The 17,611-nt window shown below is 40.6% G+C and overlaps 1 protein-coding gene across 2 annotated transcripts in view; it reads left to right on the top strand.

The window, feature by feature from the left end:
- The window catches only part of KAZN (kazrin, periplakin interacting protein), a 1,309,958-nt gene that overhangs the window by 328,702 nt on the left and 963,645 nt on the right, over window positions 1-17,611 (top strand). For both annotated transcript variants that reach the window (XM_043485112.1, XM_043485113.1), the window contains exon 2: window positions 3,881-4,038. In XM_043485112.1, coding sequence (XP_043341047.1) covers window positions 3,881-4,038 — 158 coding nt within the window. The remainder of the gene's footprint in view (window positions 1-3,880; window positions 4,039-17,611) is intronic.

A 17,611-nucleotide genomic window follows, 5' to 3' on the forward strand; every position in this document is an offset into this window, starting at 1 on the left:
TCGTATCTTTGAAAGTTTGCAACTTAAAAGTTTGTATGTAGGGGACATAGTGGATTATCCTCTCTTGGGGTCCATGACTCTCCCTCTGGGTACTTCTGGACTTGCTGGAGGTATCTTCAGTCCTCATGATGCTAAGCAAGACTGGAGGTGGAAGAGTGAGGGTGGAAGGGCAGTAGTGCTGCCCCAGAGCCTCTGGGACTTGAAATGCCATGTGACTGTCATTTCTACCCTCATGCTGGCAGGTGAACTGAGAGGTTGTCCCACCCAATGCCCAAGGCAGGACACGAGACATCAAGTCACTCTGCTTTCAGATCGCCAAATCTATCTGAGTGTTTTTCTACCATCTTCTTCTGAGTACAAGGATTCAAGTTAGGCAGAAATCAGGTCCCATACTTCCTCTCTTTCTTGTTCATCTTTCTCTGTTTTAGCCAAACTTATTCCCTAGTCCAGGAAAGTATTTTAGAGCCTTCCTGTGCAATGAAAATCTGCTCTGATGTCATATTCTGTATTCTTCCTATTTCATGACTTGTAGCTGCAACTCTATGCTCAGTTGTCTGAGACTGATTCTCTATAGCTCAAAATCATCTTTGATTTATTTGCTATTTGTAATGCTTACTCTGGGCTTCCTTGGTAGCTCAGCTGGTAAAGAATCCACCTGCAATATAGGAGACCCTGGTTTGATTCCTGGGTCAGGAAGATTCCCTGGAGAAGGGATAGGCTACCTACTCCAGTATTCTTGGGCTTCCCTGGTGGCTCAGATAGTAAAGAATCCACCTGCAATGAGGGAGACTTATATTTGATCCTCAGGTTGGGAAGATCCCCTGGAGGAGGGCATGGCAACCCACTCCAATATTCTTGCCTGGAAAAATTTCATGGAGGGAAGGAGCCTGGCAGGCTACAGTCCATGGGGTCACAAAGAGTTGGTCACAACTGAGTGGCTAAGCACACAGCAAGGACAGTTAACATTTCTTTTAATGAAAGTCTGTTGGTGAAGATTTTTCAGCTTTTGTTTATCTAAAAAAGTCATTATTTCACCTTCATTTTTTGAAAGATACTATTATTGGTTATAGAATTCTAGATTGACAAGTGTTTTCTTCAGTATTTTTAACAGTCATAGATTATTTTCTGGTTTTCATAGATTTTGATGATATCTGATATCATTCCTATCTCTCTTCCTCCAAATGCAGTATGCCTTCTTCTTCTGGCTGATTTTAAGATTTTTGTGGACTTTCCTGGCAGTCCAGGGGTTAAAACTCTGCATTTCCACTGGATAGGGTGTGTGTTTGATCCCTGGTCAGGAAACTAAGATCCTCCATGCCAATGTCAAAAAAAAAAAAAAAAAAGATTTTCTGTTTCTCACTGTGTTTTGATTTGTTTAGCAGTTTGTTTATAATACACCTTGGTGTAGTTTTCTTTGTATTTGTCTTGCCTGAAGTTTATTGAGATTCTTGTATTCAGAGGTTTATAGTATTATCAAATTTGGGGGAAAAATTTCACTATTTCTTCAAACAATTTTTCTGTCCCTGCCACTACCCGACCCCTTCAGATTCCAAGTGCATGTTTCTCAGACAGCTTTATATTGTCAAAGAGGCTCTGTTTATTCATTATAGGTAGTTTTATTATAAAATTTCAATTTCATTTATATTTTCTTCTTCATTGTTTAATCTGCTATGGATCTCCTCTAATAAAAATTTCATTTTAGATATGCATTTTTCATCCTTAGATGCTCTACTTAGTTCTGGTCTAAATATTATATTTTTCTCCTCATCTTAATAATGTTTTATTTTACAACCTTGAACATGCAAAGAATATCTATAGTAGCTATCTTAATAATCATATTTTCTAATGCTATCACTTGTTATTTCTGAGTCTGTTTCTATAAACTGATTTTTCTCCAGGCTACAAGCTACACTTTCTTGTTTCTTTACCTGTCTTATAATTTTTTATTGAGTATAGAGCCTTATGAATTTCGCATTTTGAGTGCTAGATTTTGTTATGAAAAGTGAAAATGTTAATCGCTCAGTCGTGTCCAACTCTATGTGACCCCATGTACTGGAATCTGCCAGGCTCCTCTGTTCATGGAATTCTCCAGGCAAGAATACTGGATAACCAAGAATACTGGGTAACCATTCCCTTCTCTAGGAGATCTTTCTGACCCAGAGATCGAACCTGAGTCTCCTTCATTACAGGCACATTCTTTACTGTCTGAGCCACCAGGGAAGCCCAGATTGTGTTATACCTCTACAAAAAAAACCAAAAAACAAAAACATTTTTCTTTCCTGGTAGGTATTTTAGTTACAGGCAGATCAGTTTGATCCTTACAAGGCTTACTTTTAAACTCCTTTTTAGTAGACCTGTAGTTGCCTTTATTCTAAGGATCATTTAGCTTTATTTCTAAACCTTTATCCTTCTGGAGTCTCTGCTGAATGTGCTGTGAATTCCAACCAAGACCCTACACTTTGGCTGGTGAGCATGAAAACGATTTGTTTTTGGGAATTATTGGGCTTACAGCTCCCCAAAATGTGACTGTCCTCTCCTGAAACTTTCTTTTGCCAGATATGTAGGGTTTAATCTTACCCATATATAGGATTGATATTTAGCCAACAACTCAGAGAGACTCCTGTGCAGATTTCTAGGGATCTCTGTGTAATTCCCTCTTTCTTAGTGATTTGTCTTGCAAATTAGAGCAGACTTAGTCTTACCAGTTTCTGTCTTCTCAATTCAATGTGAGGGCTGGGTTCTCCTTGAATTTCCCATGCTGTGGTCTGGACATTCCATTTTTGCAGAATGCTGGCGATGATAGAACTCAACTTTTTTATCTTTTCTAAAGGATCACAGTGCTTTGCTGTTGTTCAGTGTCTAAAAGTATTTGTTTCTGATATATTATATAGTTTTCTAGTTATTTGCAGCAAGCGGGCAATCTGAATATTCTTACTCGCGCATGGTCAAAAGGCAGGTGTTCTCGGAGTGATTCTATTGGATACTAGTTTTTGATAATTACTCTGCATCCTCAGAATGGTGATTAGTGCAGTGATTTCCTGAGAACGTGTAGGCTTTACTTATTCTTGGTTTGAAAGGATAGATTTACCTGAAAGTTACAGAAATTCAATAAGGAAAGAAATTTTATTTCAAGGGAATGTAAGGAAATTAATTCACCAACATTTATTGAGTACCCTCTAACTTTTAGGACCTTTCCTAGTTATTGAGCATATACCAAACATAAACCAAGAGATTATCTTGAAAACCTCTACTCTTACCAGAAAATTTACTGTGGAGAAAGCAGAAAAAGAGGTAAAAAGCACAAAAAAGTGAAATCTTAAAATCTATACTATGTCAGATGGCAAGTGCCATGTGAATGATAGAGAAACAATAATCCTCCTGGTACACGTGTGGTACTGATTGGAAAACATGGCCACTATCCCTTCATTAAACTTAATGATAAAGGCCATCTGTTTAGAGGTAAAATAGCCAACTGTATTACTGTAAATGTAAATCTACTATAGAGCTCTCCTCTCATGCTCTACTAATCTCTCTCTAATTCATAAACACTTATGTGTCATCTTCATAGAAGTATTTGCTAACTTGTTTGTTTTCTGTGACTGGCACAGGACTGAACCCTCCATGAGCGTAAGCATCCAGTCTGGTTTTGCCCACAACTGCATCCCTAAGCATTTCCATATAGGCTCACGATTTGGAGAGTGTTCAGTCTATTACCCGTTAAACACATGTGTTGGAGAGACCCATAGATATAAGGATTCTTGACACCTGCCTGAGTTATACCTTATGTGTTCACCCTCAATTCTCCCTTCAAAAATCACTAACCAATTTTTCTTTGAAAGTTACCTACTGTGATTTGACTTTCTTTCTTTCTTTTTTGCAGCAGTCCAGTCACTGCACACCCTAAATGACCAGATATCCCATTTTATTGTCACCAAGTCAAAGGCGCTGGAGGAGGACCAAGACCCTTTTCTTCCCACTGAGAAGGAGACACTCAAGAGTTCCATGATATTGATGAGGCACCTCTTAATGGATGCTCAGGTACAAAGATCAATAAATCCTATATAGAGTAGGTGGTAACCTTTTTTGTTTTCTTCTTGGTATTGGTTGCGCAAAAATGCTCATCTGTCACATTCATTATGACTGACTTTGTGATAAACAGCTGTGTAACAGACATTCTGATATATTGAGTATTGGATTTCTAATTAAGTATTATTTTGGATTTAGTATCAAAGTAGCTTGTTTTTAAGTCAAAGTAATAGGGCTTAAAATAATATATGTGTTGTCTCTGAGAATTTAACAGATCTCCCATTAGCCTTGGAAAGTGAAAACCCATTTACATACAAATTTGGCAGGCGTCAAAGCTGGCAGAGGTTTTGGAGTGGAGCAATACTTATCCCAAACAGCATCACTGAGTAACTAATGAATACTTTGGTACATTTGGTGCACCACCAGTAAGCGGATCAGCACTATTTTTTTTTCTTTTTAATGCTAGCAGTGAATTAATTACAGAAGATATTTAGTTCATTGCATGCTTTGTTGAGATGTGATTCTTCAAGGTTACTCCTTGTTCACTCTTTTATTGAAATATTTAAAAAATAATGTATCTACTCCTTCTGGTTTTGTTGGCGGGTCTCTCCCGATATGTTGATGGACAAACACCAGGTGTCTTAAGAGAATTGATGGTTTTCTGTGTTTGTGAAGCCAAGCTGAACTAGATTTTATTTACATGTCTGCCTCTTCCATATCTAGAAATGTTTAAGAAAATGTTCTTTGGGTCTAGTGATGTTGTTCTGTTTTCTCCTAGGGCTTTCTTCCTGAGCTTTTTTTCTGTTCAACAGCAGAGAGATCAGAATGGTTGGTGGTTTCCTGTGTTCTGCTCTGTATCAGATTTTGTACTGTGGTTTCTTTGCTTTTGTTTCTATCATGGTGGTGTTTTATGTTTTATTATTTAAAATCAATTGTGAAGCCTAGATCTTGCAACAATAAGACTTTAACTGGCAAAGTTTTGTTCATTTTTCACCTGTCAATGCTTGAAGCTGTCCTATGGCATTTTTGAGCCCCTGTATTGAGGTGGCCCAAACTATTCAAGGCCATTCATTTTTATTCACTGTTCTCCCCTTTCCCCTTTATTATGAGCAACCCATTCAGCCTCTCCTTTCTCCCCAGGCCTGACTAGTGGAGAAAGGGAAGATTGTGAAGCTACAACAACCAATTTTAAAACTCAGGGGGAAAAAGGGAAATTTAGAATAATTTACCAAATAAAAGAGAGCAAATTGTTCTTGAAAGGATTAGCTTTCCTCAGTGCCTGGACCCAATCCTACAGCTAATACAACAGCCAAGGGAACCATCTGAATGCATCCTTGACAATGTTGTGTAAATTCCTGTTTGCAAAATATTAAGGGAGTAAAAAATCATTCATATTTTCCCTCTCCTTCATATATGAGCTTACGAATACCTAGAAGTGGATTTTGAGAATGTTTAACATTGCTTAAGGAAATTTTTTCTCCCCCTAAGTACAGGGTTCATTTAACAACTTGTATCCTTTATGGCTTCGATTACAAATTTTCCTTTATTTATCAAGTGGGACTAAAATATATTATAATGTGGTTACTGTGTGGGAAGAATTGATGCTTTTTAACTGTGGTGTTGGAGAAGACTCTTGAGAGTCCCTTGGACAGCAAGGAGATCCACCCAGTTCATCCTTAAGGAAATCAGTTTGGAAGGACTGATGCTGAAGCTGAAACTGCAATACTTTAGCCACCTGATGTGAAGAACTGACTCATTTGAAAAGACCCTGATGCTGGGAAAGATTGAAGGCAGGAGGAGAAGGGGTGACAGAGGGTGAGATGGTTGGATGGCGTCACTGACTCAATGGACATGAGTTTGAGTAAACTCTGGGAGTTGATGATGGACAGGGATGCCTAGCATGCTGCGGTCCATGGGGTCACAAAGAGTCGGACATGACAGAGTGACTGAACTGAACTCTGTGGGAGTATCTTATTATCTCATTCTCTCCTGGTGCCAAATCAATGCCTGCTAGAATTTTCTCATTTAAATAGCTAGGGCAACATGGAGCAAGATATGGTGGATATTCTGCTAAGTCATACATTCTAAAAGGAAGATCAGTTGGATCTTTCTCCAGAGAAAAATGATCATAGAAAATCAGGTAAGAAAGTGGTATAGTGTCTGGAAATGTTATTTCTTTGCCTCTTATTTTTTCAAAGATCCCTCCCTCTTATCTTTTGGACTAATATAGGATGAGGTGGGTTGTGATCAATCTAAAAATACTAACTTCATTTATTTTCTTCTAAAGCCATTAACTTTTTGAAACATTATTTGTGATTATGAATCTAGGTCTATGGCTGAAGTCAATTAGAATCATGTTATCTAATACCCCCAGGCTCGGATCACCTCTGAAATAACTCTTTATAAGATTAATGTTGCCAAACTTATAAAATACTGAGAAACCCCAACATTTTTGGAATGGCTGGGGTGATGTGTAGTTTTGAGCTCTGAAACAGACAACCATACTTATATGATTTTTAATGAGAATCTTTATTGAGCATTTTGGAAATTTGGATCTTTTCCATTCATTTTTTGGCATTGCTTCTTGTCTCAATTCCAAAGATGAACAAATGTACTTAGTTCATTTTCTAAGTTCATCAATAATGAGAGGTCAATAGCAGGTAAATATAACTTCTAGGTCCCTCCTTCCGTTCAGCTGCATTTTGTGATATTAATAGATGTTTGTGTGTTGCAGGCCGTAAGCTCTTCAAAAGTAGCAACCACATCCTGAACTTAGTTGGTGTAATAGCCTTCTTAGTTCCATACCCAGAGGACTCTTAATAGTATTAGATTATGATGAAATACTCTGACATCAGCTTGCAAGTTGAATGAAGTCAGGCAAAAAGTGTTCCAGAGAACCTGGAGGCTGCTTCCAGAGTGACTGCCTAAAAGACATAATCGATTCAAGTCACATCTGTCTTGGAAGCAATAAATCCTGCTTAGGAGAATGTCAAAGGCAAAAGCATTGCTGGGCTATGAAATTCCACCTCTGAGGATTATAAAACAGTATGCACAGAGCAAACACATCTCCCAAGTATAATGGGGGTGCCAGAGATGATTGGCAGGTCTGACAATCCATCCTAGAGAATGGAATCAAGAAGGAATATCTCACACAGGCAGCCCAGAGTCCTGCAAGTATTTATTCATCCCCTACATGTCTGTCTGAACATTTAGGGGGTGTCTAAAAGAGGCCCAGTGCCTCTATTTGCATTTCATTCCCTGTATAAGCCAAAGGCCCCCAAATTCAATGAAGGGTACCATTCAGATCACATTTGAAACCTGATCCTGTGGCTTTTATTCCTGAGAGCTCCATCTAAACCCAAAATGCTGACTCAGCTTTGTAAGTGATTAGATTCATAACACCAAAGAGGCAATTCTTTCTGGTGCAGATTAATTCTTTTACTTGTACTATGTGACTCTGCATGCTAAGAGAGGTTGATTATAGCAAATTAAATCTCCTATTGGCAGTTCTCTCCTTCTTTCCTCCAAAGACCTAATATCATTATTTATTAAGGGGTAAACAAATGCTTGGGAAAACAATAAGATCGCTTTGTTGGCAGTAAGGTCCTTCTCTGGAAGGCTGGGTATTGAAAAGCAGAGATCTTTTGTGCCTCATTGTGGGTGGGGGGCTCTTTCCACAGGACTTGGGATATGGAGCGGCCAAGGAGGTCCTGTACTCCACTGACCCTCGGCCACTGGCCAGGCCTGACAGTGCCTCAGCCGTCCCTGCTTGGAATGTGGCTTCTCCAGGTCTGAAGGGAGAGCTCAGTTTAAGTGAGACTCGGTCACTGGGGCATCCTTCCCAGAGGACTATCTCTAAGAATGAAGTGAACAAGTCTCTACAAGCAAAAATAAACTGTACAACCATCTTCTCTAAGCAAGTCTGCATGTACAGGCTGACAAAAGTCAAATATTAGGCAGAAGAGAGATGAAACCTGCTTTATCTTTTGGGCTGTCTTACTCCCCTGCTGTGTTCTCATTGTCCCTTTTCTTCTTGCTTTGTTTTTTATCCTTCCTTCTCCCCAGTTCAGTTCAGTTACTCAGTCACGTCTGACTCTTTGTGACCCCATGGACTGCAGCATGCCAGGCTCCCTCCTCCATCACCAACTCTCGGAGCTTACTCAAACTCACGTCCATCGAGTCAGTGATTCCATCCAACCATCTCATCCTCTGTTGTCCCCTTCTCCTCCTGCCTTCAATCTTTCCCAGTATCAGGGTCTTTTCAAATGAGTCAGTTCTTCATATTAGGTGGCCAAAGTATTGGAGTTTCAGCTTCAGCATCAGTCCTTCCAATGAATATTCAGGACTGATTTCCTTTAGGATTGACTGGTTGGATCTCCTTGCAGTCCAAGGGACTCTCAGGAGTCTTCAATGCCACAGCTCAAAAGCATCAATTCTTAGGCACTCAGCTTTCTTCATAGTTCAGCTCTCACATCTATATGTGACTACTGGATAAAACATAGCTTTGACTAGATGGATATTTGTTGGCAAAGTGATGTCTCTGCTTTTTAATATGCTATCTAGGTTGGTCATAGCTTTTCTTCCAAGGAGCAAGCATCTTTTAATTTCATGGCTGAAGTCACCATCTGCAGTGATTTTGGAGGCCAAAAAAATAAAGTCTGTCACTGTTTCCACTATTTCCCCATCTATTTGCCATGAAGTGATGGGACTGATACCATGATCTTAGTTCTCTGAATGTTGAGTTTTAAGCCATCTTTTTCACTCTCCTCTTTCACTTCTCCCCACGCCTCAGCATTTTCCCTCCTTCTCTCAACTTTCACTTCTCTCCTTCCTCCCCTGCCGCCTCATTTCTCAGTTGACAAAATAAATCTTAGTTGAGATGTGAGATGAGATTCTGTTCCCCTTTCCCTTTCCTGTTTTCTGTTTTCTGATTCTGTTTCCCTCTCCCCTTCTCTTTTCTCCTACTCTCCTCCCTCCCCCTCCCCCATCTTTCTCCTCCCTTCCCCTTCCCCGTGTCTTTTCCCCTCCCCCTCCTTTCCTTTCCCTTCTCTTCTCTCATTTGTCTTTCTGTTATTTGTATTCAGGGAACTTGAGAGCATATTTGCCAAGGACCTATATTCCCCTTGCCAGACAAGAAGGAGAATATCAGGAGGGGGCAATGGGCAGGAGACCAGCCTGGCATTCAAGGAGGTCAATGAGGGCCCTGCCAGGATCAGAGACTCAATGTGATTTAGGTGGATTCATTTTCCTTTCTTGTTTTGTTTTCTAGAGTAGTCTCCCCTGGTTGATTATGCTTTCTGATTGATTTCTGGCAAGAATCAGGCAGATTTAACAGAAATGGTTTGCTTGTTTGAGCTACCTGGACACCCTCCCTCTCTAGACTTGAGGTAGGAGGTAGATAGGCCCCCCAGGGTGACGTGATGGGAGATTCGTTCCCTGTGAAGCAGTACTCCCAAATATCAAGAGCAGGACAATTGAGAGAGGAGGCTGGGCCCTGCCAGATAGAAGAGAAGAGACAACATAGTTTTTATTCTTAAACTCAGAAGACGTCCCCAACTACACATGTGCAGAAAGACTCCTTGGAGGTCAAAAGGGGAGTGATGCTAACTGATGCTCACTACCCATAGGCCTCTTTAGTGGAATCCATCTTGGCTAAGAGATGCGAGCACACACATGGGAGAACCCTAAGATATGCCAAATATGGACTATGAACCAATACCCCATAAAAGTGAATGAAACTACCACCAGGGCACGACTCTCTCTCTGAGCCCATCTGTGAGCCTATCTATACACATACTGTAATTTTTCCTCCTAATAAATACTTTACTTGTTCCACTACTTTCTGGCTTTGTGGGAATTCTTTTCTGCACAGCTGAAGGTCCAGAGCCTTGTCACTGACCACTGATCTAGTTGTTATGATTCGGTGCTCTCACTGATGTGACCTGACCTCAGTCTCTGGCTGAGAACCGAGGCCCTTCTTCAAGTTGCTGCAGGCCGAGGCCATCCAAGATCAGATTGACCTTGAAGTGTGGTTTGGAGCAAAGCATCTATCAGAACAAACCTGGGCTCAGGCTCCTGACCAATAGGACAGTCAGATCTACACAGTAGGTTTCAACATATGTTGGGAAATGGACCTTGGGTGTAAGGTAGTTGACACACACTCATTACAGAGGTATATATCACGGCGACTTCTCTTGTTATCAGCACTTTCCATCCTTTCTGAATTCAACCTGTGCTCATGGTCTGGACCCTGTGGTTATTACTAATGCAGTTATCTGGTGCTTTAGAGCTGCAACTGGCTTCATAATCATGAGCGAGACCCTGTTGGCAGCTCTGGAGAATGTCTGGTCCTTACATTGCACAAACTGAGGCACCAGATGGATGCTTGACTTCTCAAGGTCACAGACACTGGCTATGAGTAGCAACCCAAGTGCAGTTTTTGCTTATCTTCTGAAATGTGACACCAGGCTTAAGCAAGAACTGGAACCCTCCCCAGTGTAGTAACAAGCAGAGAAGAGACTCTGAAATTAGAATGAGGGCAAAGAGGCAAAGTTTTCATCCTAAGAAAATTACCCTCGGATATTTTTAAGTCTACTCACGCCATCAGATTTTCACTTCTTAAAGGTCATAGAAGAAAGAAATACTTAAATGGATGCTGAAGAATCAAATTCAGCTAACAGGAAAGCCACAATGGTAAGCTGATTATTCAAAGGAGTCTTAGCTTATCCCTTCCAGTAATCCCTGGGGTCAGTTATCCATCCTCTCCCTGTGCATTTGAAAAGGCAATGCTATTTTCCATTCTCAGATTCAAAACTATAAAATCAGCAGGTATGAAGCTTGTAGTTTCTTACATAATGCGTTCAAGTCCACTTCCCATTCTACCATGATGGTTTTGATCTTTTAAAGTCTTTTTTAAAAATAAATATGATTTAACCTACAGGCATTGTCAAGCTTAAATGTGATCCCATCAGTTATAGAGCTTCTGCAATCACCTTTCCTGTTCAGGAGAAATGGAGGGTGAGATATGAAATTGTAATGCTGGCTCTGTTAAGCTTGTGTTTAGGGTTTTGTTTTGTTTTTTAAGATAATAGAGAAAGGTAGCCTCTTCTGAGACCTCTGGCACCTTTGCAAAATCCATGAGGCAGAATTTTAGGAGAAATTATGAAATGCTGAGCATTGCTTTTGGTGTTCACCATGGCAAGGTCCAGATTTAACTGGAAATAAGGCTCAAAAAGTGGGGCTTCTGTCCACAGCTAAATTGTGATGGAAAGGAGCATCTCTCAGGATGTTGTTATCGTTCAGTCACTAAGTCGTGTCCAGCTCTTTGTGACCCCGTGGACTTAGCACTGCCATGCTCCTCTGTCCTCCACTATCCCCCAGAGCTTGCTCAAATTTATGTCTGTTGAGTCCGTGATGCTACCTATCTCGTCCTCTGCCACCCCTTCTGCTTTTGCCTTCAATCTTTCCCAAGATCAGGGTCTTTTCCAGTGAGTCAGCTCTTAGAATCAGGTGGCCAAAGCATTGGAGCTTCAGCAACAGTCCTTCCAATGAATACTCAGGATAATCCCTCAGGATGGGTAATATTTGAATGGAATAGTCTGTATCAAACTGATTTAGTTTCCAATAATCTGCACAGGACTAAAGAGCAATTTGAGAACTTATTTTCAAGTCATAGAACCTTAATGTTACATTTTTAGGTACAGAGTGTTTATTTCAATGATATACCTTTCAAATTGTCGACTTAACTCACAAGAGTTGAAAGTTAAGTGTTATTTGAGGCAAAATGAGGACTGCCCCCTGAGAGACAGTACCTCAGATAGCTCTGAGGAACTGCTCCAGAGAGGTAGGGGAGAAGAACAGCATGTATACGATTTTGGTAAAGCGGGAGTACATGCAATCAAGCACACATTTTCTGAGAAGGTGTCTGCTAGTCTGGTGAAACTTTCTGCTAGTCCCCAGAAGCAGTCATCACCATGAAGGGTTTTGATGCTTTTCTAGATAAGAGGAGATACAAGAATTGGGCTCATAAAATCTTCTCCTGAAAATATCTAACTATCTGAAGACCTCTCCTGCCAGTTTTTCCCCATACACAGAGTGCCTCATTTCTACTGTCCACCCTGAACTAATTTCAGGGGGTGCTGAAGGTCAGCAGCTATAGCAGCATGTGATTTCCCTGTCTCCTTGTAGAGGTAGATGGCAAGCCCCCATGGCAAGTGCCAGTTTGTACTTGAGAAAATGATAACATAATGGACTTCACATTGGTCTAACCATCATGTTACAATGAGGGGGATCTGACAGAGAAACAAAACTTTGGCAGGTTACAGGTGAGGAATGAGCTACAACTCTTTGGTCAGCTGCAGAGATGAGCTCTGGTTAACATAACAGGGGAAACATTTAACAGAAGCAGATAGGGTAGCCCTGAGGAAAACCTGCAGAACTGTATCTCAGAAAAGATGGGAAAGAGGGGACCTATGGAGATTTGGGTATTAGGAACTAAAGAGCAGGGTGCTGTGGGGGATAAATTGGCTCCAAGCATTTCCTCTCTTTGTGTCACTTTGATCAAGATTCAAATTCTAAAGAGTCTGACTGACCTGTCTTAGATTGTTTGATCCTCTTCCTCCTTGGACATTGGAGAGTGGGCATGTTGATGGATGTTCCCACCAAAACCATACGCAGTGTGGGGAGGCATTATTACTACAAGATGGGTGCATGGATGTGGGGCAGATGGAGACAATAATAAACTGACCATATATTCCACCTACATAAACCTGGTGCTTATGTCCTAGCACAGAGCTTGTTACGGTTGTTCAGATGCAAGTCATGTCTGACTCTTTGTAACCTCATGGACTGTGGCATACCAGGCTCTTCGGTCCTCACTATCTCCCCCAGTTTGCTCAAATTCATGTCCATTGAGTCAGTGATGTTATCTAACTGTCTCATCCTCTTCCACCAGCTTCCCCTGTTGCCTTCAATCTTTCCCAGCATCAGAGGCTTTTCCAATGAATTGGCTCTTCACATCAGGTGGCCAGAGTATTGGAGCTTCAGCATCAGTTCCTCTAATGAATATTCAGGGTTGATTCCTTTTAGAATTGGTTGATTTGATTTCCTTGCAGTCCAAGGGGCTCTGAAGAGTCTTCTCCAGCACCACAGTTAGGAAGCATCAGTTCTTTGGCACTCAACCTTCCTTATGATCCAACTCTTACATCCATATCCAACTACTGAAAAAAATCATAGCTGGAAAGGGAAATGGCAACCTGCTCCAGTATTCTTGCCTGGAGAACCCCATGGACATTATGAAAAAAGCACAGAGCTTGGCACTGCACTAAGGTCTAATGACAGAGAGGGACAGAACTTTGGTTCTGCCCTAGAGGGACTCAGAATATAGTGGGGCAGACAACCAGACACCGCAGAGTCCTGTGGTCAGGTGTGGGTGGCTTTGGCATCTCAGAGAAACACCCAGCTATATTTATATTTGTAGATCAGCTCCTTGTTTACAAAGCATCATTGCCAGCATTTTCTCATCTTTTCCACTCAACCATGAGAGAGGTACAGGAGGTTGGGCATTACTATCATTTCTGTCTTGCAAACCAGCTATTAAGCTTTAATAAAATAGCCCTTTTTAATATTGTTCCATCCAGCCCATCAAAAAGGAGGTGTAACTGATTTTCTACTTGGAGGTGGTGACCCTCAGAGTCTCTGCTTCCTGAAGGGGTTTTTAAATAGGGAGAAAGAGAGGGTGTAATTTGGGGAAAGATAAAGATTAAAACCTGGCTTCAGATATAAAATAGCACTCATAACTCAAATGTTTTTAACTACTGTAGGAAATACACATTCCCAAAGCTAAACCTTACCCCCTCAGAATTCTAGAAGGTTTAGGGTACCAAGAACATGGTTTTCAAAAATCTTTAAATAGAATATAAAAGGTATTACCTTCTCCTTCAAAATATTATTGTCTCCTCATGGTGCCCATTGTCACACTGGCAAATATTTGGCTCCTAAAATAATACCCAACCTCACCATTACCATTTAGATGAGTTGAGATGGAAGAGAGCTATTTTGCCCCCCTGGGGGCATTTGGAAAAGTCTAGAAGTATTTTTGATTGTCACAATAAGAGTGGGAGAGGTAGCGTTACTACTGGAATCTGGTTGATAGAGGCCAGGCCTCTTGGCTAAACTTCCTACAATGCACAGGCTGGCTGTCCACAGCAAAGAATTACCCAGCCTCAATGTCAATAGTGTAAACATTGTGAAAGCCTACTTTTTAGACCCAAGGCTGACTTTTTCACGGACTCTTCCAGCCTTAGAACCATTTTCTTTGAAGCCCTACAATTGATCATAATTGACCCTCAAGATATATCTTACTTATCCATTTATTCATTTTCTCATTCATTCATTGAACGTATACACTGTGCTGAGCTCTGTGCTAGATTGTGGGGAACACCAGTGAACACAGAAGAGATCCTTGCTCTCAATGGGTCTTGTATTCAAGTGGGGAAGAATGACTCAATGTGTAAGCAAACAAATAATGAGTTTCAATATTTGTCTTAAAGATGTATTAGGACCTAATTTTGATAAGGGTTCAAATGCTTTCTCTTTTGAATGTGACATTTAAATTGAGATCTGAGATGAGAAAGGGAGAGAGAAAGTGCACAGCCTCTTCTAGTGTTTTATTACATATATCTCTACTTTAATTTAGTTGTGTATGTTTAGCATTACTCCATGAGTAACTGGAAATAGATCTCCTGGGTGTTGCATAAAAATCTAAGCAAATTATTTATTCCAGAAATTTACATTTAATTTAGGGATTTTAAAAATTCCATCTGGTCCCTTGAGAACAGAGAATCTTTCATCCTCTGCCTATGGGTGTTCACTGAGGAACCAGGATCTCTGTCTTTTCTTGTTGGATACTATGGACATAGCTGTTCATTCACTAAGTTATGTCCAACTCTTTGCAACCCCATGAACTGCAGCACATCAGCCTTCCCTGTCCTTCACTGTCTCCCAGAGTCTGTTTGAATTTATCCTCAATCACCCCCTTCTCCTCCTGCCCTCAATCTTTTGCAACATCAGGCTCTTTTCCAATGAGTTGGCTCTTCTTAGCAGTATTGGAGCTTCAGCTTCAGCATCAGCTTTCAATGAATATTCAGGGTTGATTTCCTTTGGGATTCACTGGTTTGATCTCCTTGCTGTCTCAGGACATAGAGACACATAATAGAAGGCTAGCATGCTTTCTTTGAGCTACTTAACACATAGGGGTCAGAATAGATGAAGGGAAAGTAGGGAAGATATAGAATTATTTTGAACAAGAAAATGAGGAACTGAAGCCACGATTACTTAACTGAAGAGCTGCTATATAGCACCTGGTCAACAGTTAATTCTCAATTATACACCTATAGATTAGTAACTTTATAAATCACCAGTAGGCAAAACATTCCTCTCCTGGTGGCATACTCTCCAGAAGTGTAAACCAATGCTCATCTGAATGAGACATAATTAGAAAGGTAATTTTGTTGTCAATATATTTTTTTCACCATTCTGGAATTCAATACAGACTTTTAGTATTGGTTATTCAGTATTTTTTTAAGCTGTGGCTCCCATCCATTAGTCAGATAATAGAAAGTCTAGTGTATGCCAGGGAGTTATAATTCTAAATTAACTTACATTTAGAACAGTAATTCTTGTACAGAGCTCTTGGGGCTTCCCATTCATGTTTAACTCAAACGTTTCCCATAGAGCAGCCAGGTAAATTGAGGCATGGTGTTGATAAGTGTCATTGTTCAAATTCAATGTTAGATCTGGGAGTAGAGCCATCAGGTTCCCCTAAATGCCAACTCAAGCCAAGATTTCATGTTCTCTCACTTGATTGTCTTGGAGTCAATCACACTTAAAAACAATTTAATGTGATATAGTGACCTGGCTATTCCAAGTTCTCATTTATTCGTGGGGAACTTAAGACAAATGTACTCATTTTAGCCAGCTTTGTAGTACAGATATTTAATTTCTGAGTGAATATACTTGTCTCGGGCTATTGAAATGAACCTAATTCCTCTGCTCTGAGGCCCCCAAAGTATAAGACAAAGAGAAGATGCTCAGAATAGAATTGATAATGAGAATCATGGCATAGATTTGAATCAGTTAACTGCTGCTGTGTAACAAACCATCCTGAAATGGAATGACTTAAAACAATAACTATTGATGTACTTCTTATAAGTCTATGGATTTTTAAAAAAATATTTACTTTGTGTTTGGCATTGCTGGGTCTTAGTTGCAGCAGGCAGGATTTTCAATTTTTGTTGCATCACTTGGGATCTAGTTCCCTGATCAGTGATTGAACCTGGGCCCCCTGCAATGGGAGCTCAGAGTCTTAGTCACTGGACCACTGGGGAAGTCCCGAAGTCTATGGATTGATTAGGCCATTCCACTAAAATGACATGGGTGGCTGGTCTTGACTGGTCTCACTCATATATTTGTGGTTGCTGGGTGGTCTATGGTAGCTTCATGTGGTACGAGTTAGCTTTTCTGCACAATCTCTCACATCCCTCTGGTGGGCTAACTCTAGAGTATTCTCATCGTGGTGACAGAGGTCCATAAAAAGAGGAAATGGACAAAAGCAACTACATTTCCAGACCACGTCTGTACCAAGTTTGCTTCTATTCCATTAGCCAGAGCAAATCCATTGAATGTGGGAAGACAGCACCAAAGGGAGTGAAGCGTGGGCCATCAATGCAATCAGTCTATCACGTAAAGCAAATCAGAAGATTTCTTAGCATACATAATTCTGGATGATTTTTGATCTGTCGGAAATGGGAGTTTGAAGTGTCCTAATTAGCAAGCTTCATGCACATTCTCTTTTGGAAAGACTGCTCCAGTCAGTTTATTTAGAGGGACATGAATTGTACTCTCCTGTCCTGACACACGCACAGGAGACAGACTGTGTTTGAACAGCTGGAGGATATATTTTAGGAGGGATCTATGTCAAGTTTGGACAGAATGATTTCAAGTGGGCCCGTGACCAAGTTGAGTATTGTGGGTTTGTGTTAGCTCTAGAAACATGATGAGCCATTTAGAGACCATTTTTCTAGCTGGGCATTGGAGCCAGGTGCATGACTGATTAGTTCAACAAATGCTTCCAACCATGTGAAAGGAACAATGGTAAACATTTCAGGGAGATGTGAAGAATATAAGTAATGAAAGATCATTGCGTACTTACTATGTGCCAAACCGTCTGATGAGGACTTTACATTATACCTCCATTATCTCATTTATCTCATGTTATTCCCCCTATTTTATGGAAGAGGAAATGAGGCCCAGAGAGGAAACTTACTTAAGGTTTTGCGTCTAGGGAGTAGGTGTGCTACTTTATAAAAATAGCTGCAATCCTTTGCTTTCTTCCCTTGCACTGTGACTCTGCAGCCTTTCTTGTTCAGAAGGAGAGTCTGTTTCTCCACCCACTTGAATCTGAGTTGGCCTGTGATTTGCTTTGGTCAAAAGAATGTGGCAAAAGGGTGAGTCAGTTTTTCACCATTAAAAAAAGTGTTTGCTGTGGGTTTGTCATATATGGCCTTTATTATGCTGAGATATATTC

The sequence above is a fragment of the Cervus canadensis genome, chromosome 13 (assembly GCF_019320065.1).
Source record: "Cervus canadensis isolate Bull #8, Minnesota chromosome 13, ASM1932006v1, whole genome shotgun sequence".
Taxonomy (NCBI): Eukaryota; Metazoa; Chordata; class Mammalia; order Artiodactyla; family Cervidae; genus Cervus; species Cervus canadensis.